The sequence below is a fragment of the Apodemus sylvaticus genome, chromosome 3, assembly GCF_947179515.1.
Source record: "Apodemus sylvaticus chromosome 3, mApoSyl1.1, whole genome shotgun sequence".
Taxonomy (NCBI): Eukaryota; Metazoa; Chordata; class Mammalia; order Rodentia; family Muridae; genus Apodemus; species Apodemus sylvaticus.
Window position 1 is genome coordinate 142,475,378 of NC_067474.1, and position 23,272 is coordinate 142,498,649.

Genomic DNA, 23,272 nt, shown 5'->3' on the forward strand with positions numbered 1-23,272 from the left:
GCAGTCCTATCAAAAAGTGTCTGAGCCCCTTCACAGGGGCTTCTTCCTTGAGTAGCAGGTCAGAAACTTCCAGAGTCTTCCTGATGAAAATCCAGAGAATGGAGCCCGAGGGAGGCCTGGGACAGATCTGGGATCCTGGGCTTCAAATGCGATATCAGCCTGAGAACTGAGGCTGCCTGCCTGAGCCTTTGCTCTCGACAAGAACAGCACAACCCCGCGGACTGACAGCCATGGGGTCAGAGGACAAGGGAGAATCACCACGGAGAAGGAAGCTCATTTCATTGTGGTTAATATTTCATTGTTTTAAGAGTCTGAGAGAACCACCCTCTGCTTGGTCTGTCTCCGACCCTTCATTTAGGAAGCTATATTTAACGAAATAGAACGAAACAGTCTCCAAACAGATAACCTGCTTCATTTAACCCTCCAGATGCACGGAGGAGAGGGGCTACAGAAACTTCCCCTGATATACAGTAAAATCACACCCCTCTCAGAAACAATGCACGCCACTGGCCTCCTCTACAAAACCACACAGGATAAGTGTGGTGCTCCACTGAGACCCTCTCTCTGCCTGGGTGAACCTCTGCCCCACCACCACCATCATTAGCTCTGTGAGAAGAATCCAAAGGAATCAGCGCTCCTTTCTATCAGGGTACAACTGTCTAAATCAAATTTGTAACCGTGACCATGCCAGAAATGTCACATTTAAAGACAAATCTCATTTAATTAGGCATGACAGGCCTGATAGGACAGAGCCTCCTGTGAGAGTGGGACCACCACGGTAAGTGGCTGGGCATGTTCCACAGCCTGTGGAGGCAAAGCCTTATGTAAAAAGAAAATTGTTGATTGGTTTTGTTCTGTCTTTGAAACAGGATCTCATGTAGCCCAGGCTGGCCTTGAACTTACTATGTAAGTAAAGCTAGCCTTGAAATCCTGATGCTCCTACCTCTGCTACTTGTGCCTTATCGCCCCTTTCTAAAGACAAATAAAACAGGACAAGAAAACAGCCCAAGAGCCTTGGCATGGGAGCCTTGGTCTCCAATAGGGGGGTATCCCTGTTATCCTACGACCTGGCAGAGGTTAGCTCTTAGTTCACTGATCCCTAATAATATTTTAAAACTTCACATATATACAACAATGAAAATTCTGGCCCAAGGACTTGGCAGAGTCTCCTGACAGCATTGTGAACCAAATGCTGTCATTCTCCAAACCATGCTGCCGGCAGCTCTCTGCTCAGTCGTTGATACCACGTCTCACACACCTGTGCACATCAGACCAGCCAAGTTTAAAAAATTGAGGCATGACAACATCAGAAAATTGCTAAAACACATGTCCACCGTCAGACCTGTGACTGGGGAGGCACAGAGCTGGGAAATGGGGCAGACAGCGTTCCCTGGGCCATGCTGTTGATGCATTCTCACTATTGAGCCTCTACACCATTCCCCACAGCAGAGCAATGGACAAGGCAAACCATTGGTACCCTGGGATAAAGGCCGCAAAAGCCACCGCGGTAGAGAGCAAGTAGCCACACTGTCACCAGGCGGACTGTCACCAGGCACACACTATAAAACTGGCTGCCGGGGAGGTGAGGGAAGATTCATCACCATCATAGACCAAGTCCTTGTTTCAAAAGAAAAAAAAAGAAAAGAAAGAAAATTTAAAAAGTCTGGGATGTAGTTCCGCAGTAGCCAGACTTGCTTGGCAAACACAAGGCTCTAGGTTTAATCCATGGTACAAAAAAAATCACAATGAGAACTTACCAGGCTGGGGCAGAACTCTTGTTTAGCACACACAAGGCCATAGGCTTGATTCCTAACACCACAGGCCAAGCAATTTTTAAAATAACTCACAATAAAATATGCTTTCGCATATAGCTTTAGTCCATTCCAGGAGGGGAAACCTTAGCTGTCGGTAGTTACAGACCCTGCAGTCAAACAGTCCTTTCCCTGTTAGCACTGGTAAACGCACAGGCTGCTTTCAGACACGACTGTCACATGAGCAAGCTGGACTTCTACACACACACACACACACACACACACACACACACACACACACACACACGGGACGCACGGAGCACACCGACCACGATCTTCCGAACCTTTGTCTGAAGCTCTGCTCATTGGAGGTAGGGAGCCAATCTTTCCAGCGCCTCTCTGCTCACCCTGACACACGCTGCCATTTCCTTAAGTCTCCTTTCACACTCAGCTGGGGCCAGCACACCACCAGGAAGAAATTTCTGTCTGGCTTGTTCCTAGAATTCTGTTTGGCACAGCCTAGGGGCTGTGTAATGTCTGTTAAACGGATGAATCGTGTTCGATGTCCAAACTGGGTCTATCTATTCCACAAATACTTCACGAACGCCTCAATACTCACGCGTGTTGCCACCCACGGGGGATAGATAGAGAAACACAGGACACTAAGCCCTTGCTTTCCACGGCTCCCAAAATACTGAGGGAGGTAGAAAAACACACAGGCAAGTATGAGACAGCCTACTCCTGATTCAAAGGACACAAGTGGTCCTTGGATGTTCAGGACATGTGGGCACACAGAAGCCACACTCCACCTATGACGGGAGAAATGGGACCAAGAGGTGCAGAAGAGGTGCCAGGGCGTGTCAAGTAAAGTACACTGTTAAGTGCAAAGGGCCGTACAGCGGTGAGGGCAGAGCTCAGAGAAGCTGGAGGGCTTCAGCCAGCATGGCGCCCTCAGGGATGGGCTTCAGCCTGGCCCGAAAGGTTCCTCAGTGAGCTCTGACCCTGGGACCAACAGACATGTGAGAATCCCCGCCCCTCTTTGTCCGATTACTGAGGTGCTGAGCCCCAGGGGCCACAGCGGGGGAAGGGAGAGAGGCACCCACCTGGTGTGCTGCTGGAGGTGGGAGAGTTGCCGGAAGGACTTGTCACAGTAGGAGCAGTGGTAGGGCTTGACGCCCAGGTGGATGCGCAGGTGCTGGGCCAGGTAGGACGCGTTGGCGAAGGACTTAGAGCAGTGCGGGCACTTGTGGGGCTTGGCCTCGGTGTGCGACTTGGAGTGGATCTGCATCTCAGACTTGGTGAAAAAGGTGAGCGGGCACACCTTACACCTGCGGGCAAGAGGCAGCTTCACGCCTGGGAAGGTCCCCACCCACAGGAGGATGTCTCCAGGATGTCTCCAGAGACCTCCTCTCTCAAAGGCCAGGTCTCCAGGGAGACCTTCTCTGCATGGGAAGATTCTCCTTGTGGAGTCCGGAGGACACAGGCCCGCTTGAGAGACGGGCACGGTCCAGCGCAGACACCTTCTAGTCTGGAGGGAGCTCTGACATCTGGGAACAGCTGTCTGGGGGACATACATACAGCCACAGGGAAACAGGCAGGGTCTTGCCCGTGGCCACACCCGTGGCCCTTGGGGAGGAGGTTCTCACAGGCTGTCATTGTGACCTGGCTGTGTGTTAGAATCTTCTGGGACCTTTGGACAAGTACAGGTACCTACCTCCCCCGCCTCCACCCAACTCACTCAGACCTCGTGGAGGTCCAGATCTGGCAGTAGCATTTTGTGAAAGTGCCTCAGGTGTCTTAACGTGGCTCAGGCGACCCTCACGGTCTAAGCAGGACAGGACTCTTAGCACCCCAGGGTGCTGCCTGCCCTGGGGCCACCTCTGTTGGGGCTAAATTCTTCTCCTCTCCCCTCCTTCTCCCTAACACATTGGTGTGGGTCTGCTCTTTGGATCTTAGCCTCTTCACTCTTACCCCGGGTCACACTTACAACTGCAGGCACACACACCTCCACCATGACCTCACCCAGACCCCGTTATGACGAGACACCCACCTGTATGTCTTGCCCTCCTTGGCGGTCTCACCGGAGGCCAGGATGGGGTAGGGGACAACAAGAACAGGGGGGCCCCCTGGATTCTCTGCCTTGATCTTTTTGCGGCCGCGTTCAGACTTGGGGGGGCCAAGCAGGCCGTGGCCCTGGATTGTCTTGATGGAGTCCAGGAGGGGGGGGCTGGTGATCCCTGAGATGAGGGTGGGGGACGAGGCGATGAGGCGGCTCTGGCTGGTGGTGGTGGGTGTGGATGGGGTACTGGTGCCTGTGCCGGTGCCTGGGGTTGACTCGGATGTACTCACAGCAGGGGTCCGGGAGGAAAGCCCCAGACCTAGGAAGATACACACCGCGAGGACAGGGGTTAAGGACAACTCAGCCACAGGTCACCCGGCTCTGTGACTGACAGGTCCTCTTCCCTTCCTCAGCTATTCCCAATCCTAAATTATTACTCAGAGGTAACTAAATGACAGCTCGCACAGGTCAGATGCCTTAGACAAGTTACAGCCTGGGTCACGTTATATTAAACAGCGTAGGGGCGGAGGGTGCTGCTCACTTGTAAAGTGGGGATGAGCACGAGGCCTCCGGGTGTGTATCCAGCACTGCAGAAACCGAGAGACACTTTGGGAATAAGTCCACCCACAGAAAAAGTCCCAGGCACGCAGATGCTCGCCACCGTGTTATTTATAATAGCAAGACTTCAGAGACAACTGAATTATGCAAATTGGAGAAGGGTTGAGCAAACAGTGGTCACTCTTTTCTTCCGAACTTCCCATTATCTTTGTTTCAAAAGGCTGTGTGTGTAAGCCCAGGAAAAATGAATGGGCAGAGTGCATGCGTGTGGTGGGGGTGGGGGATGGGGGTGAAGGGTGGGGAAGTGGGGGATGGGCAAATGACAGGCAACGTGCAGGGAGGCAGGGATGTTTAAAAAGTAATGGTTTAACCATTTTCTGGTTCTATTACAATGAAGTTTAAAAAAGAAAGAAGAAAACCCTCCTAAATTCTGTAATTTCCGTTTTTATTCACTTCTTTTATCTTATTTTGACACAGGGGCCTTTGTAGCCCAGGCTGGCCTGGCCTATATAAGTCCTCAACCTCTTCCCTCTGCCTCCCACATGAGTCACTGTGCTCAGCCAAAAGTTATTCTTTTAGAAATGAAGGTAGGAGTGGAGGAATCGCTGCCTATAATGCTCACTCTTGGGAGCCAGGGTAGAGGAAGGCCAGTCCCAGATCTGCCGAGACTACACAGTGAGGCCCATCAGGGAGGAAGGGAGGGGCTACAAACATTTATAATAGCATTTATAGATAAATGCTCTTATAGTAGATAAAGTATGATCCTAGTATTTATCATCTGGCTCTACTTATTTATATCCCTCTCTATTTTTAGCAAGGACAAAATCTGTGCATTAAGCAAACAAGGTAAGATCTGGAGTGGCTGTGAGCCTGGTTTGTGCCTCGTGCTGGCAGCAGGAATGTGCACTTCCGGATTTTACTGGGGACAGTTTGACAATAACTATTAAATACCTAAATGCTCATTACTTTCAGCCAGGCAATCGATTCTACTTCTAGAAATCACCACAAAGCAACGACCATCCTTGAGCACTGAGTCTCCACGCGGGGCTTTCCACACCAAGTGTGATTCCCACACGACACAGAGCGCTGTCTGCAGCATGTGGTGTGGACGTGGCTGCAGGGCCTGTGCAGCTGCCAAGACAGGTGAGTTGGAGCTCAAGGAACACAGGGGAACGCCAAGCCGTGTAAGCCTACGTGGGCCCACCTACCCCTAGAGCACACCCTAACTACACGCACGACGTGCCTGCCGTGAGTGAGCCATGTGGAGCTAGACCCGACACTCCAGCCGGCTTACAAAGCTCTTTGCTGAGGGAGGGGAGAGGTTTGGTAGTGGGGGCTACTACCATATTTTCTTTGTCTATTTCAAAATCATTTGCATCTTTTACTTGGTGAATTCACTTATCTTTCTTAACATCTGCGATCAGAGGATAAAATGAAATAAATCATAGAGAAAACACAGAAGACTACTAACAAAAGCAAGCAAGGCTAATTTTTTTTTCTCCTTTTAGGTTCTCTGAAATTTCTAAATTTTCAATAATGATTACGTTGTTACTTTTATAATAGATGTGCAATAACGATGTCTGGGAGAGAATGTCAAATGGGGGTTGCAGAGGGGATGAAGAAAAAGAAAAGTTAAGCCATGGATAGCCCTGCAACAAACACAGCAAACACAGGCATATTAAAGAATAAACAAAAGATATGGAAAAGGAAAAATGCACTGAAAGAGTCTCTAAGATTCTGGGTTAAGGGAAAAAGTTTATGGGTTAGACACTCAGGATTATGAAAAATATTTTTCTTAGTTCTTCCTTTTCCCAAATTTCCTTTAATATGCGTATATTGCTTTTTTAATATTACTTTTACAATGAAAAAATAAATTTAATAAAATCATAATAACGGGAGATGTGCAGAGTACAGCTGGGGCCTGGGAAGACTCCCAAGGCCCACAATTTTCGGGCATCTCTAAGAAGGGGGAGAAAGGCACTTGGCTGGTGGCAGAGGCTGGCACTGAGGAGCACGGCCAGCTGTAGGATGGGACACAGTGCCTTCTTCCTTGCTTTTCTCATCTGCCTGAGTCTTTCCTTTTTCTTCTTCACAGAAGCAGTCTCTTGTCTCCTACATCTGTTCAAATTTCTGGAGGTTCTGAGTCCTCTAGATATATTTTCCTAGTGAGCATACAGGTGACAGAAATGATTCTCACAATTCAAGGTCTGAGGAAGAAGCCTGGGGGCTGTGGCTAGCACCACTGTCCTCTCTGCCAAGCTTCCCGTACAACCCCAAGCGCTGCCCACCCTGTTCTCAAACAGTCAAGTCCTACCTGGACTAGATCCTGCCCCAACATTCTTAACAGACCTTGCTAGCCCCGCCCACTCCCAAGCCCCGCCCACTCTCCCTACCGCCTCCAGCCCCGCCCACTCAGGTTACCTGTGACTGTGCTGGTGGCCGGCCTCGCGTGCAGCGCCACGTCGGGCTGCGGCACGGACTGCGGGTGCAGCCCCGGCACCTGCTGCAGCTTGGGCAGCGACATGACCGCCTGGCTGCTCTCGGCGGGCGCGGGGGGCACTAGCAGTGGCTGCTGTGATGAGGCTGAGGTGGGTGGCAGGTGAGGCGGCCGGATCTTCTCGGCCATCAGCTGCTCTTTGATCTTGTTAATCAGGACCAGGTTGTCCAGCTGCAGAAGGGCGAGGAGCCAGGTTGGAATGGGTGGGCCGCACCCCAGGGCCCTCTCCCTTGCAAGCCCAAGCCCCAGCAAAGCATAGTTCCAATTCGGAAGGCAGCAGGGGCTGGCCGCGGCCAGTCTTACCTGGCTGGGCATGGTGGGAGGAGGGGGCCAGAAGTACGGGTTGTTAAATCGAGGCTCGGCCATCCTGCAGGAAGGGAGAGAACCTGTTACTATCAGTTGTGAGATCTTTACCCCTTGAGACCCAAATTCCTCAGGCAAGTGGACCTCCCACCAAGCCCAGAGACCCACATTCCCAGGCTGAAAAGTCAGGAATTCAGTGTCTCCCTGCTTGGACCTCAAGGGGCAGAGGTCACATTCAAACCGGACTGCTCCCAGTACGGGGGTGGGGGTGGGGGAGGTTGGGGAAGGGGGCATGCTGCCAGGACAGTTTCCATCCCCTGGGTCTCAGAGCCAACCCAGCTGCATCCTACATAGACCCCTTCCCCACCCAGAGACAACCCGGAGAGCCCAGGGGACACCTTTGTTAATAGCCACGGGGCAGAAGCAACTGACTACCCATTCTGGATCCTTCTGCCTTCTCCCTTTCGGAAGACACCCTCACCGGAAGACATGAGGTGGGGCGAAGATACAGCCTCTCCTCCGAAGGGAGGCAGTAGAACAATTTACACAGCCCCAAATAAGCACTTCCCTTGTCTCAAGAATTACACTCTGGAAAGTCTGGGCATGGACAGGTGTAACGGCTGATCTGAAAAGATGGGGCGTCAGGGTGCTGTGCTTAAGGGAGGAGGCTGGGGAGACCAGGGGGTCAACATAATGTGACAGGGGCACCCGGCGGTCCCCACCGCTGGCAAGTTTGGCAGCCTGTGGCCTGGAGGGCCTTTTCAACCCGGGTGATACAAAGGCCAGGCCCTCAAGACTAGCCCCGTCCTTCCTCCAGGGCAGGGGGTTGGGGACTAGGGTGGGGTGGAGAGGCTGAGTTTTCTGTGGTTCCAGTCAGTCAAGAAGCGATTTGCAGAGACTGGGTGGACACGGGTGTTCCCTTACTCCCTGCTTCCTATCCATGTGGACGGAGTCATCTTTCAGAAATCACTTCTGACTGAAGACCCCACCTAGCATTGCAGCTTTAGACCACAAAGGAATGAATGCCTGCCACCTGACTTGCTCCAAAGAGCCCGGGAAGTCCCTCCTGGAACCTTGGCAGAGTCCGAGGACAGCCGCCACTCAGATTCCATCTACTCTGAGTGATTTTCAGAAAGAGCTTTTATATGGATCTCCTTTTGTGATCTTTGGTTGATTAGGGGGCACAGAAGGCGTCCCTCCCTCCCTCCTAGAGGTGGAGAGGCTGGGGTTCTAGGGTGCTAGGTCAAGCCTGGAAGTCAGTCAGATTACTCAAGCTGCTTCCCCCGGCCATTTGCTTAGGATTTCCAGTCCTCAGTAGGAAGGAGGCCAGCAGCTGCTCTAAGTCTCAAAGTCCTACCCACCCCTCACTCCTGGGCAGAGCCTGGTCTCAGACCCTAGATTGGAGCAGAGAGCTGGGGACTAGGGGTAACCACGACTATTCCCATCCTGTCAGCCTTCTGGCTCCACAGGCATAGGAGACCCTTCCCTCTGCCTGTCAAACCCCATGCTGGCCTCTTACAGACAAAAAGCACATTCAGTCTGCCCATTTCCCTGACTGCCCCAGGCGCCCAGCTCTTGTCTCCCTGACTACCCCAGGCCTTTGGGATTTCTCTCCCAGAAAAAAAAAAAAAAAAAAAAAACCTCTAAGCAAGACTAGGTGAAGAGGCTGTGGGTTACGAGTGCCCACCTTGTACCAGGCACCCAGACATCTAGAACAGCATCTCACTATGCCCACTTTTAAAAGTGAGGAAACAAAGATCAGAGAGGCAGAGTGACTGGCTCAAGATCACACAGCAGTGAGTATACTACTACTGAGACTCCACTACCCTCAGCCTGACCCCAAGACCAGTGCATTAGCCCCTGAACTGTTCAGGGAGAGGACAGAACCTTCTGGCTGTAGGCTTGTGGGTGTGTCCTGCCTCAGGGTGGCCTGGTTGTAACCCCATGAATGGACATAAGGTAGAGACAGGGGAGGGGAGGCTGAGGAGCTAACCTACAGTAGCTTGGGAATGGGTCCACCTGTCCTGTTCATCCTGATATCCCCGGCCTCCTGGACCAGAGTCCATCAGTGTGAGTTTCGAGAACGAATGAACAGTGAATGGGATTCCAAATTCTCTGACAGGCAAGCCCTCCTGCTTTCTAGCTACTCAGTTTACAGAGTGCCCTCTGTGAGCTCTTCAGAAGCCCATGAGGATGATGAGCAGGGACCATCTCATGGAGGAACCCATCAGTCAGTAGAAAGGACACCTGCTCCAGGCTGCAAGGACCGGGACCAGCAGCCTTGGATGCCTAAACTGTTGTCTGCATCAGTAAGATGGGGCAAGACAAGCTGCCCTGCTCTGCCCATGGCACCAGGCTGCTTCCAGACAGTTCTGGGGAAGTTATTCTGCACCCCTCCACTCCTCTAGGGAGCCGAGGGCTTGCCCAGGGTCCCAGTGCTGGAACAAAATATACGCTACCATTTATCATTTACCTCTGAGTAGCCAGGGATAGCCCCTGCCTTAGCCACACGGCCAAGCACGTAAGAGGAGGCTTGGACAGAGCGTCACACAGCCCCGCCCCCCCTGGCCTTTCTCTGCCCTTCTCCAGCTAGGAGTCTGTCAGTGACCTAGGCCCTGGCATCCACCTACTGTGTGCCAGATGCAGGGGCAGGACGAGGCCACTGCCTGGAATTCATTGGCAATCTGGCATGTGGGTGAGACCTGCTCTGAGGAGGGATGTTATGAGGAGAGAGGCAAGGACAGGTCCTCACTCGGGACAGACAGAGGAGGAGGAAGGGACAGCGATGTGGAAGATGCGCACCTTCCCAGTACTACCTTGGCACGGGACACTGACTAAGGTCAGCCTTAGGGCCTTGATGCCAGGATGAGACAGGATGGGAAGAAGGCAACAGAGAGCAGGCTGGATGGACCAAGGAAACGACGTGGCAGAGGGGACACCAAGTTGGGGTAGGGGAGAAGCAGGAGCCATGCCTGTGAGGCTGAGCATCCATGCTGGCTGGGCAGAGACACACTGGCCGTCAGCCGGGGCCTTCAGCACTGGGCAGACTGGGAGCAGGGAGACGCACACCCTGACCCTTGCAATCCATCTACAACTGCTATGTGTTTGTCTTGCTCCAAGAGGTGAGGAGGGTTTAGCTGCGGACGATTGACCTTATCTCCTGGAGCTGTTTCACAGACTGGGCCAGACCAGGGAGCAGCAGAAGGGCTAGTGGGATGTACCTGCCTCTGGGAGCAGCGATCAGGGACTCAGAAAAGAGCTCCCACGGGGGAGACCTTCTACACGCGCCCGGACCACTCCCTTCAGAGCCACCTGGGCCCATGAGGGGTCCCTGTGCATCTGGGGCTTTCTTGCCTTTCAGTTTCCCACCCGGCCTCCAACACTGGGCTCCTCAGAATCGGGCAGGACCTCCATTCCGTAGCAGCTCAGCAATAGTGGCCTATCTAGCCAGGAGCTCTTAACTACTAACCTGAGCCTCCACCTAGAGGTTAGGCTCAGCTCCCTGATGCCCCTGCCCTTTCACCAACCCCTCCCCCAGGGACCCACCTCTGAGCGAGTCACAGACACACAGTGTCCCTCCCACCTCAGACCAGTCCCAGCTGAGATGGGTTGAGAGGCTATTTCCAGGCACTCTCTAGTGCACTCCTGCCTCCCCAGCAGTCTGGCCTTGACCACGCCCCTCCCACTGGAAACAGCAGGCTCTGGTTCTCATCCTGATTCTACCTCACTGAATGTGTGACCTTGGGCAAGTCTCTTGCTCAGCTTCCAAGTAAGGGAATAAGCTGCCTAGATGTTGGCCTGGCCTGCAGGTGAGCCAAGGAGGCCTCAGAGGAACACGAGGCCTGCCTCGAGTCTCAAAAGAGTGGGTGGGACTCAACCAGAAGGTGGGACAGGCATTCGGGTAGAGGTGACAGTGTCTGCCAAGGCATGTGGGCAAGCAATGCACAGGTGTGGTGCTAGGAATGTGCGGCCTCTCAGAGAGACTGGCAAACAGATGAGCCTGGGCAGTCAGCCAGGGCCTGGCTCAGAGGCTGACCCAGGGTTCTGAGGCCTAGAGTCCAGGTGTCTGCAGCAGCAGGTAAATGGGGAGAAATGTGTGGCTTGTCAGACCTGTCAGTTACAGCAGGTTCTGGAGAGGCCAGGGTGGGGTGGCAGGGGAATTCCCGATTAGAGGTATGAGTCTAGAACTGAGCCTAGGCCCCGAGGGGAGTGACTCAAGGGACCTGGCTACTCTGGAGAGCCTGTGGCCAGGGAAGTATACAGCTGTCCCCACAGTGTGGCCCAGATCTCTGGACATCGACAGAGACAAACAGTTAACACAACATGCAGACAGCACCAAACTCAGACATGGGACAGACACAGACCTGTGGCCACAAGCAAGGACCCATGGGGACAGGAGCTAGAGCCACCAACACTAACAGGGCAAGCATACCTCCCCCATGACACCTTCACAGGACAGCAGTGGGGGCACTCGGGACTCTTATGGACACAATGTCTTGATCCCCAAAGAACAACCCCTCAACAGACCCGCAGCCTGGGATTGCAGGCTCCTTACCTAGAGGGTCCTTTCCCACTTGGTGAACTTCTACTCATCCTTCAAGACCCAGCTCAAGTGTTCCCTCTTCTACGGAGCTTTCCCTGAACCCCCAGTCAGTCACTTCCTCTGTGTTCCCAACGGCACCTTGTATATGGGAATAACAATAACAAGAATAAAATGGCAGCTAGCGTTGATTTAAACACCAATGCTGAGCATACTAAGATTCAGGTTGACTCTTCCCGGGGACCTGGTGGAAGGAGCACTCGACAGAAGCAGCTCATGGACGCCAATCAACTTGCAAGTCACACAGCAAGTGAGTGAGGGAGTGAGGGTGCCACCCAGCCCTGGCCCAGCCCTAAAGGGACCCATGCACTCTGGTGTGGCTCTTACGCAGTGGCTGGGAGAATCTAAAAGCTCTTCCCAGGTAGGCTGATATCTGGCACCTCACCTGGGCCAGCCTCTTACAAAGGCTGAGGACTGTGGCAGGGTATTTACAGCCGTTACTGCAACAATAGACCCATGGTACAGATGAAGAAACTGAGGCCCAGATAGGTTAGGCAACCTGGCTGAGGCTATGGAGCTAGCTCAGTACAGATTCCAAAGCAGGTCCCTCTGCCGCCTTTTCCCAGAAGCCTCTGAGGCCAGTCTAGCAAACTCCAGAGGGAACGGCACACCAGGTACCAGACTGTCGCGTGGGGAAAGCACAGACTTGGACCAGAGGACACAGAGGACACACAGCCCAGGTGGGTTGTAGGTAGTGGGAGGCACTTCTGCTAGGGTGGAGGAAGTGAGGGTTGTCAGTTCAGTTCAACAAATTTAGGCCCCGCCCCCCAGAGCCACACCACAGACATTAAAACTGAGATCTGCCCAGTCCCATGTGGGAACAGGCTTTTAAACAAAGCCAATGAGGGTGAGGGTGGGTGGGTAGGGATGGTGAAGTGGGAGGGGCCGGACCTAGACAGCAGGGCCCCTGATTATAAGGAGGCTTCAGGGAGCCACGCCCACAGGGGCGCAGAGCCCAGGGGGCGGGGCTAGCCTCAGTTGCAAGGGGTTTTGTCTTTGTTTCTCTGATTTCCAAATTCCCAGTCATGGCTTTCCGTTTCTTTTAAAATGAAAACAATACATTTATTATTTAAAAAAAGAAAGAAAGAAAGTGCTTGGGAGCCTAAGGGGCTAAGCTAGAGGCTCATGGGAAAGTGGGCTCAGCTGACAGGGACACTCCGGAACCACGCACATCCGGCCTCTCACAGCCTAACCCTAAGTCTAAGCTGGGGGGATGTCAGGAGGGCTTCCTGAAAGAGGCAACACAATCTGCTCTTTGACTCTTATTAGAACTTCCCAGGTCGGGGCACAAAGTAGGCCCCTGCCCCTCACCAGGTACTCCGGCGGCCCAGTCCTTCAGCTCCAGCCTCAGCTATTGCAAGAGCCCCACTCCTGCAGGCTCCCCATGTCCGCCCTACCCTAAGTCTACTACAGTCACTGCACCCCGCCCTACCTAGCCGCTTTCAGGGCTCCCTACTGCAGACGTGGTGAGCATGACTTGGGTCACGTGACCGGCTCTTGCTGGTCATTGGTTGTCCTCTGGCCTCACTGCTTGACCCACTGCCCAATGGCCACCCAGGCTGCCAGTTCCTCTCCCCACAGCGTTCACTTCCTTTCTTGCTTTCTCTCCTTCAAGGACCCCCCCCCCCCCGCCACACCCTGGCTAAGTTCAGCTCTTCCCATGGCTCCTGCTGCACAGGCTCATCTTCCTGCATCTGAGGTCCGCTAACCCCACGTGAGCTCGGTGCCCTGTGCCCTGCATGCCCATCATCAGGGCGCTTCCCACACCTGTCTCTTCTTAGCCATCCTAGACATGGCACCCCATCAGAAAGAATTAGAGACCTGGTGTTTGAATGAGTGAATGAGTGAATGAATGAATGACAGTGTGCCTGCATGGTTAGGTGGAGGGAACTAAAAATGTTACATTACAGTCTGGACGGAGGTAAGTGCCCTCCCTCCTCCGAGTGCCCCTGTGGTACACTCTGCCGGCGGGGTCCCATCCCTGCTGGCACGAGGAGAGGGCGGCGTGCGTGCTGATGTGCGTGCTGTTCTTAAAGACGTGAACAGCACGGCTAGTGAACACGGCCAACGGTTCTGCTTCACTAGCCATGAAAGTCAACGTGCTGCCCCTGCCAAAGGAGCAAAGAGAACCACGGAAATGAGACACCGATACAGGTGGGGGCGCAGCGACGGCGACACTCCTGTGGGGACGCATCGGTGGGACTGTGAACTGGAACAAGCAGAAAGGATCCACCCATGATGTGTGAAGGGCTTGAAAGGTGTTCAGACCCCACGGCCTAGTGAGCCCAGTCTTGGTCAGCTGTCCACAGAAAACAACCTGAGGTCCCATGCACGACTCTGCTTGTGTTCCTGGGTTCTCAGGAGCAAAAACCTGGAACGGCCAAACTTACAAGTGATAGAGATGTTTCTGAAATGACTCTCTTCTGTGACTGTCCACAGTGGCACTGCTGTGACATGCTCAATGTGCACATGAACCTCTGAGAGACCAGGAACACAGAAGACCTAGGGCACTGCCCCAAGCCAAGCAGGGAATGTGGGGCTCTGATCCACACTATGGGGGATCTGGCGCTCAGGCTACCACACCCATTAGAAAGTATAGTTAATAACCCTCCGTGGAGCCGGGCATGGTGGCACACGCCTGTAATCCCAGCACTTGGGAGGCAGAGGCAGGCGGTTTTCTGAGTTCAGGGCCAGCCTGGTCTACAGAGTAAGTTCCAGGACAGCCAGGGCTACACAGAGAAACCCTGACTCAAAAAAAAAAAAAAAAAAAAAATTCAAACCAAACCAAAACAACAACAACCAAAAAAACCCTCCGTGGGCAGTTAGGAGATACTCCTGAGACAGTAGTCAGGAGGCTAATGAAAGATAAAAATCACACTCAAGATGGGACCACCACTAAGGGACTTGAATGCTAACAGTGGGTCAGGGATTGGACCAGGGCAGAGACAGGACTGGGGGCTGACGTACTTCATAGCTGTCTTTTATGACTTTTTCTACAATGTGGCTATGTGGCTGCCTTGGGGGATGCTTCTAAAATAAAATCAAAGCTTTTGCAAGCTTTGTTTGGACAACAAGGCAACCTCGCCTCCTATGCAAACTATGAAGTTCTCCAAATCTTTCCAAAAAGAGAAGCTAAGGGTCCTCCTGCAATCCCGGCCTCACCCATACCCCAAGGTGGCAGGGCAGTTAGGAAGGGACTCAAGTCTCAGTACATCCAGGGCCTCCAGCCAGGAAGACAGGCGACGGGATAGCCCAGCCTGCCTGCCCCTCACTCACTCTCCCACAGAAAGCCCTTTATAGGGCCACTTTTCAGGGAAGCCCTAAGCCCCAAGCTGGTCAGCCAGGGCCACCACAAGGCCCTGTCAGGCACATTCTTCCCCAACATCCACCCACTACATCTATCCTTCTGACCCTATAAGCACATATACCACCCACCCCAAAGAAGCTGCTTTTATATGCCAGCCTGTGCCAACCATCTGAAGGTTCTAGAGCCAGAAATCTTGACACCAAGTCTCGGCTGAGATCACCCTGCCACGGGTGAATGGCCTGGTCATTTGTCTATCTGGTTCCCACACAAGCCATGAACTGGGCAAGGACAGCTTATTTGAGGATTCATGGTCACGTTCCATGGTCCCCAGCCGGGCCTCAGGGCTCCACTGACAGGTCTTAGATTCAAGGCAATTTGTCCCTGCTCTTTCCCCTCACAGGAATCAGGCTACCCAGCTCCACACTCCTAAGGCTCCTTCCTTTCTCATAGCACTAAATACACTGGCCACCTCGACAGCCAAGAGTGACAGTGAAGATTAGGATCGCGGCCAAGCCAGGCACCCTCCGAATTGGAGCTGGGCAGGGCTCAGCTCGCATTGGTGTTCCTTAGGCCCTGGCCGGGCTTACTGAGGAAGGGTCTCTTCAAGCCAGAAGAGCAGAGGGGTACAGACAGAAGCATTCCCAGTACAGAGTGGAAACACTGCTGCCCCACCCCCCAAACAGCCGCCCTGCACAGCCAGGCGGTGTCCGGCGGCAGGAGACCCCATGGCAGCACGGTGGTCTGGGGAAGGTAGAGTGTAGGGCAGGCACAGGCGATGGCCAGAGCAGTTCATGTACGGAGGGAGGGCCCTGAGCAGAGCAGGGGTTCCCAGCAGACAAAGCCTTAGGTGGCCAGGGGGATGCCTGAGAAAGGACAAGCAAGAGACTCTGCGAGAGAGGCTCGGGTGAGACTGCCTTCCGCCTGGATCTTTGAGACCCATCCAGCCATCCATGCTCAACACCTGCCTCCCACAGCCCCTCTGCCCTCCACAGTCCCCCAGCCCATGAAGCCCTGTTACTTCCCAGTCTGTTCTGCTCCTAAAATTGCAGCCAGGCCAGGCCAGCCACCGAAACTGGCTTCCGAGAACTTCCTGTGAGGAACAAGACTGAGGATCCCGGATCAAATTAGGACAGGCTTTGGAGCCCCACAGGCCTGGGGGACCAGACAGGGGTGATGTGTGCACACGGCGCCCTCCCTGGCCTTCCACTCCCCTCAGAAGTTCTTCACCCAGCTCCGGAGACAGCATGGCAACGAGCCCTCCGCAGCCTGAGACTCCATCACCTTATTGACTCAAATCAGGGGCCTTTCTCCGCTGGCAGCTCCCTCGGGGATGCCAGGTTAATGAGGGTGACAGTCCCCGACCTTTCCTTTACCCAGGTACCTTTAGATGCTTTCCAGATCTTTCTACTTTCCTCCCAACCTCTCAAGAAAGATGCTGTGGACAGTTTGCAATGTGGCGCGCTCCCAGAAAAGATGTCTAGAACACACCTGAGCAGCATGCTAATCAATCAGAAAGCATCCTGTCAGGACGACTGGGTGGCGGTGGGGTTTTTACCCTGCCCTTCCTACAGATGTGCCCGGCCCCCGAGCCATGCCCTCCTGGCTCTCAGAGTGTCTCCTGATTTAGGGTCAGTCACGATGCTCTGCGGTCAGCAAGCCACTTAAGTTCACGCACTGATGAGTGCAGAGGGAAAAGAAAAGTGTGGCAAGCCTTTCTGGGTCTCTGGGTCCTGGAAGTGAAGGGCACAACCTATCACAGCTGGGAAGGGGTCGGCCTAGGTTGAAAGGGCGGGTTTTACAGTCAGAGAACCCAGCCTCAGGATCACAGCAAAGCACAGGGTTCAAAGTTGCCATTTGTAACCTGACAGGGTGGAGACTGTGTCACAGTGTGGCCACAGGGATGGGGGTGGGGGTGGGCCCATTGGTTCATTCACTCATATGTTCAATACCATGCACCAAGGCCACCAGACTGACCCAGTCAACGCCCCCGGAAGCCAGCACTCTATCTTGGCTTCCCACGGTCATTCACTGGAAAGTGCAGGAACTCTTAAGTGTGAAAAGAAGAACGGGTGTCCTAGCAGTGACAGCCACCTGACCTCCATGGGTGACAAGGGTTCTGGAGAGGAAGTTCTAGGGGAGACAGCAGAGGCTCTTCAGTCAGCATGTGGGCAGGGGTCAGGTAAGACTGGGCTTCTCCACACCTGTGAGATCCTAGCCAGACCCAGCAGCGCCCCCACCTAGCACCAGCCACCCCTCAACCTCCCCCTCCCCCAGAGGTAAGCTCCCTGAGTTCTCCATACCTACACTTCCTCAGCTGCAACTGAGGGTAACGATGACAACTATATTTCCATATGCACAAAGCCTGGGAGAACATGGTCTGGGGCAAGATGAGCACCCTCTGTTGCTCCCTAAATACACGGTGACAATTGATGATGGGGTCACAGTCAAAGTGCCAAAGGTTCTGGGCAAGAAAACTGAGTCTGAGCCTGTGATTTAATCACCTCATTAATGCCTAACAACAACTCCACGATTCCCAGGGGAAGATGACAGATCTCAGTGTGACATCATCTCCCGGGCACTGCCAGGACACCGTGGCTGCCACCACACCTGGCTCCACAGCTGTCCTCACCTCCATGGAAGGCCCCGCCACACCTCACTGGAAGTCTGAGTGGAGCTTAAGCGTCCTTGGAACTTAAACACGGCCCCGGGCAGACAGCAAGAAGTACGTACCAACAGGCGAATGAGAAGGTCTCAGATGCCCAGAGCCACAAAAGAAAATACGAAGGGGTTCATGTGACAGCAGGAAGCTATTTACAGCAGACGGTCAGCAAAGGCCCCTTTGAGGAGGTGATGTTCGAAGGTGCCACCAGCTATGCAAGGATTCAGGAAAAAACATTTCAGGCCAGGGAAGGTGCGCGAAGAAGCTAGCGTGGCCAGAGATGGTAAGATATGGGGGTGGGGTGGGGGGCTGGAGAGATGGCTCAGCGGTTAGGAGCACTGACTTCTCTTCTGAAGGTCCTGAGTTCAAATCCCAGCAACCACATGTTGGCTCACAACCATCCGTAATGAGGTCTGATGCCCTCTTCTGGTCCATTTGAAGACAGGGTACTTAGATGTAATAAATAAATAAACAAAACAAACAAATAAATATTTTAAAAAAAAGATATGGGGGTGGGCAGGCAGGGCAGGGCTGGCACGGGAAAGCAGAGGTTGAAAAGCAGGCAAGGTTGGAACTACAGAAGCCACCCCCCCCCCCGCCCCCGTAGGCCCAGAATTAGGGTACTTATTTTTCTTCTAAATGTTTAGGAGGCAGTGGAACTTTGAGCAGGGGAAGAAAGGCAGAATGGGACCCTCAGGGTCCCCAGATCACTTGGCATTCTGAAAACCCCCACCATGGCTCACAAAGTCAAGGCAGGGCCAAGGAAAGTAAATGATAATCCTTATGGGGCAGCGGGACTTGTCCAGAGATCCCAGCACATGCCTGGCCGGGGATGGGATACGTCCAAGTCACTGTTACTATCTCCCCTAAGATTGAGGAAATCAAGGACAGCGCCCGCTGTACAGGTGGAAGCTCACAGAGGTACAGAGCGTGCTCAGAGCCCTGAGACACAAATGGGGCTTGATCTTAGGACCCAGGCCCACAGCTAAAGAGCCTCTGACCCTCTCAGGCCCTAGGAACGTGCCTGAAGCCTTGGCCTTTCCCCCTTGTTGGCATGGCATTCGAACATGACAGGGCTACATCTGCATCTTTTATCTGTCCAACCTGGGCTGTGGGAGCTGGAGTGATCGGATGGATGGATGCATGGATGGATAGATGGGTGGGTGACTGGGTGACTCGGTGGGTGGATGGGTGGGTGACTGGGTGGATGGATGGGTGAATGGATGGATGGATGGATGGATGGATGGATGGATGGATGTGTGGGTGGGTGACTGGGTGCGTGGATGGGTGAATGGATAGATAAATGGATGGATGGATGGATGGATGGATGGATGGATGGGTGGGTGGCTGGGTAGGTGGATGGATGGATGGATGGATGGATGGATGGATGGATGGATGGATGTGTGGGTGGGTGACTGGATGGGTGGATGGGTGAATGGATGGATGGGTGGGTGGATGGATGGATGGATGGATGGATAGATGGATGTGTGGGTGGGTGACTGGGTGGGTAGATGGGTGGATGGGTGGGTGGATGGGTGGATGGATGGATAAAGGAATGGATGAATGGATGTGTGGGTGGGTGACTAGGTGGGTGGATGGGTGAATGGATAGATGGATGGATGGATGGATGGATGGATGGATAGATGGATGTGTGGGTGGGTGACTGGGTGGGTGGATGGGTGAATGGATGGATGGATGGATGGATGGATGGATGGATGGATAGATGGATGGATGAATGGGTGGGTGGGTGGCTGGGTAGTAGGTGGATGGATGGATGGATGGGTGGGTGGGTGGGTGGCTGGGTAGTAGGTGGATGGATGGGTGGATGGGTGAATGGATAGGTGGGTGGGTGGGTGGATGGCGGGACAGACAGACAGACTACTGAACTGACTGACCCGTAGACTAAGGAGTAGACAGTGGAAGAATAATGAATGGCCTGGCCACAAATGAGAGACTATATGAACGGTAAGAATCCGGAGCAGCAAGACAGGGACAAGGAAGGCTGCCTAGGGAAGGGCAGACCTAAGCTGGCTTTAGACAGAGGCCACAGCGTGCTCACACACCAGTTTCTTCCCACCTATGACCAAGCTGGCCTCAGGCAGACCATCCTTTAGCCCCTAGGACCAACCTATCTAGCGTGGCCATTATCCCCCAGCCCCCACCCCAGCTAGCACGCCTACGGCGGGCCCGGTGCTTTACCATCTCTCTGAGCATTTCACAGAAAAAGGAGACAGGAGAACAGGACTCCAAAACTAGCTGGGGCCAGACTTTCAGCCAGTGCCTTCCTCTCTGAGTCCAGATGACCTGCCAGGGCCTTTCCATCTCTGACATTCTTTGGGGTGGGGGTGAGCCTCTGGATTTTTACACAGCCACTGGGGTCAGCAGAAGAATTTCAGACCAAAAACTAGAAGTTGGGAAAGGCCCTGCCCACAGCACCACCCACTCAGGAAAGGCCACACAAGGAGTCTGCAGGGCTGGGTTAAAGCCCTCCTCCGTCACTGCCCAAGCCTCAGTTTCTTAAATTTTAAAATGAGGTCAACTGTCCCCACCTGAACATCTGACCTCAACTCAGTTTTGGGGAGTGCCTGACATGACTGCAATCACATATGACATGGTACACATGGTAAAATTCAATTTCCTGAAAGATTATAATAATGGGGTCCAGGGAAAAATGAAGGGGGTCACACTGTCTATTCCTGTTCAGTTCTGTCTGAAACAAACCATGCTGGTGACAGCATTCGAAAACAGAGAACAGTAGACAGAACCTAGCCGTGGATCCTGGCCTCAGGTCTCCTGCTGGGCAGAGTAGTGTGACTCTTGGGCCTCAGTTTCTCCATCTAAAACGTCGTTGGTCCAGACCCGGGTGACCTAGGTATGCCTAGCCCTGCAGCTCCACACTCCCAGACCTTGTCACCACTGCCTGTCCGCAGGGAGCTCACATAACCCAGTGAAGCCAGGACACAGATCTTTCCCTCACAGGACACAGTGTTTTCCCTCCAGGAAATGGGGGTGGGGGAGGGTCCTAGATAAGCACAAAGACTCAGAGCTTATACAGAACAGGGTCCTCCAAGGACAGAGTTTCCCAAAAGGGGAAAAGACCACGTTCAGATGTTATGGGCCTGGGCTTATACCACTCTGTTGCCTGCCTGCCCAGCCATCAGCAAGTCCAGTCAGACACTTCAGAAACTCATGATGTCCAATCAGGAGACTTCAAAGTGGCAGGCCGGGTGGCAGAAAGGAATTAACACAAGCAGAGGAGAGGCCCAGGTCACAAGGGCCAGACAGCCAACTCCTCCTATGTATATGGGGACCCACGGGAGCTGCAGGCCTGTACCCAGCTAAAACCCTACTACTACAGACATTCATCAACAGAAGCCATCTCAGGAGGCTAAGAGGACCACCCATACCTGAAGGATATGGGTGCAATCAATCAGACTTGCCCTGAGAGGGGGCTACTAAAACTTCCTGTCCACCAAGGGGCTCTGGCCACCCATGAAGGGGTAAGCCTCTCTCCACCTCTAACACACACACAGCTCCAAAAGGATCCACACTGCTGCAGGACAGGGTGGTGAGAAGGGTCATGTCCTCAAGACAGGGATCTTTGCTCCAAACCCTGGACCCACTCTAAGCCACCAGAGCCAGTCACCTCCCCCGAATCTGGGGCTACAGTATATAGTTCCTTACAATACCACTTTGATAGAGAGCCTTGTCCAAACGACTCCTCCCAAAAACCTCTCACCTCAGCCTTACACACACAGACACAGGCACAGAAACACACACACACACACACACACACACACACCATCCCCCACCCACGCAGCTCTGGGGAAGCCAGCAGTTAACTTTTCCCAAAAAACCTGCAAAAACGACTAGCTGGGTGGGGAAGAAACAGAGAAATGGGCCCCCATATTCTTTCGCGGCATCTCAGGGCCCTCAGGGGAAGAAAAAAAAATCTTAAAAAAAAAAAAAGCAAGAAAGAAAAGAAAACTTTCAGAGTTAACTTTAAATTCCCAGCCCCCTCCCCCCCAAATCACCCGGCAGCTTCTCTCCCCCCTTATTTTTCCTTTAAAGTGTAATTGTATTGTGTCTCACCTCCCCGAAAGGCTCCCGGCTCTCTCCAAAGAAAAGGAAAAAAGCCAACCCTTCGGGTGCCCCCTCTGCTTCCAGCCGCCTCTCCCACATTCTCAGACAGTTTTATTAAAATCTTCAGACAAAAGAAAAACAAAAATGGCAGCCTGGCTTATTTTTAAAACAGGACAGGGACGCCATATTCTGCAGATCTGCAAAAAAACGGAGAAATCCGGCACTGGCCGCTCCACCGGGCCGGCTGCAAAGTGCGCGAACCGCGCCGTTTGCAATCCGTTTATTTGCATTAAGCCCCATGAATCATTGTTTACCGGAGAATTGCAGCAGGTTTGAATAGCCCGGCTTAGGAAAACACACACGCACACACTCGGAGACCAGCCCCAGACACGCCGCGGGAGACGCTGCCTACCCCCGCGCGCGCAGTCGCCCCGCGCCGCCGCCGCCCCGGGGCCGGGCCCGAGGCACCGGCGACCCCCGGGCCCACGCAGCGCGGCCGCCCCGCGCTGACAGCGCTCGCGCCCGCCCGGCCCCCGCCCCGCAACTCGGCGCAACTTTCCCGCGGGCGGGCCCGCTCCCCCGCGCGCCCCCGGGCCCGCACGGACCTGGCAGTGCTGGCGGCGCTCCGGGACGCGGCCGCAGCCCCGAGCCCGGCGGCCCGAGTAGGGGCCGGGCTGGGGGGCTCCCGGCTTCGGCTGCGGCGGCGGTGGCGGCGGCGCGCGGCTGGGGCTCGGTGCGGAGCGGCGCGCAAACCTTCCGGGTCGCCTGCTGTTCACTTCTGGGTTCTGCAGGCGCCGCGGCGGCGGAGGCCGGCTGTGCAGCCGCGCGGCCCCAGTGCGCTGGGCCCCGCGAGCGAGCCGCGTCCGGCCCCCCGCCTCTCGGCTGCGCAGCCCGCCCGGCCCCGGGGCTCCGGAGAGTGGGCAGCGCCCGGCGCTGGCGACGGCGAGGGGAGGGGGCCGGCGGGGCGGGGACGGGCCGCGCGCTGGGGGCCCCCGCTCGGCCCCGGGGCCTCGTCTCGCGCTCGCCGCCGCCGCCGCCAAGGAAAGTTGCGCGGCGCCCCCTGCCCGCGCCGCGCCGCGCCGGAGGCTGAGCCACAAAGGAACTCCGCGCCCCCCTCCGCCCGCCCGCCCGAGCCGCGCGGGGAGGGCACCGGCGCCCGGCCCTAGGACAGCCCCTTCCCCAGCACGGGGGCTCCCGGGGCCCGGGCGACCGCGGCCATTGTCCCGCCCAGACTCCGCTCCCGGGTGGCGGTGGCCTGGAGACCCGGGACTGGCTGAGCCACGCTGCTCCTGGGAGAGGTGGGGGGTGTCCCTTCTTGGGAAACCTCAGGCTGGTGCGGACCCCCACGGTGCCTCCTCCTCCCCCGTGACCAACGGCCAGGCTCAAGAGCCCTGCTAAGATTTTTGTTATTTATTTCGGAAGAAAGGACGTGGGAGCGAGGTGGGGGTGCAGAAG

The 23,272-nt window shown here is 54.5% G+C and overlaps 1 protein-coding gene across 1 annotated transcript in view; it reads right to left on the minus strand.

Moving 5' to 3' along the window:
* Window positions 1-22,564, minus strand: part of Znf362 (zinc finger protein 362) — a 32,302-nt gene extending 9,738 nt beyond the window's left edge. Inside the window, exons 1-6 of the mRNA XM_052177428.1 lie at window positions 22,423-22,564; window positions 11,724-11,849; window positions 7,169-7,232; window positions 6,790-7,036; window positions 3,802-4,129; window positions 2,855-3,079 (exon numbers count right to left, since the gene is read on the minus strand). Of these exons, the coding sequence (XP_052033388.1) occupies window positions 2,855-3,079; window positions 3,802-4,129; window positions 6,790-7,036; window positions 7,169-7,232; window positions 11,724-11,761 (902 nt within the window). The 5' untranslated portion in view covers window positions 11,762-11,849; window positions 22,423-22,564. The remainder of the gene's footprint in view (window positions 1-2,854; window positions 3,080-3,801; window positions 4,130-6,789; window positions 7,037-7,168; window positions 7,233-11,723; window positions 11,850-22,422) is intronic.
* Between the last annotated feature and the right edge of the window lie 708 nt (window positions 22,565-23,272).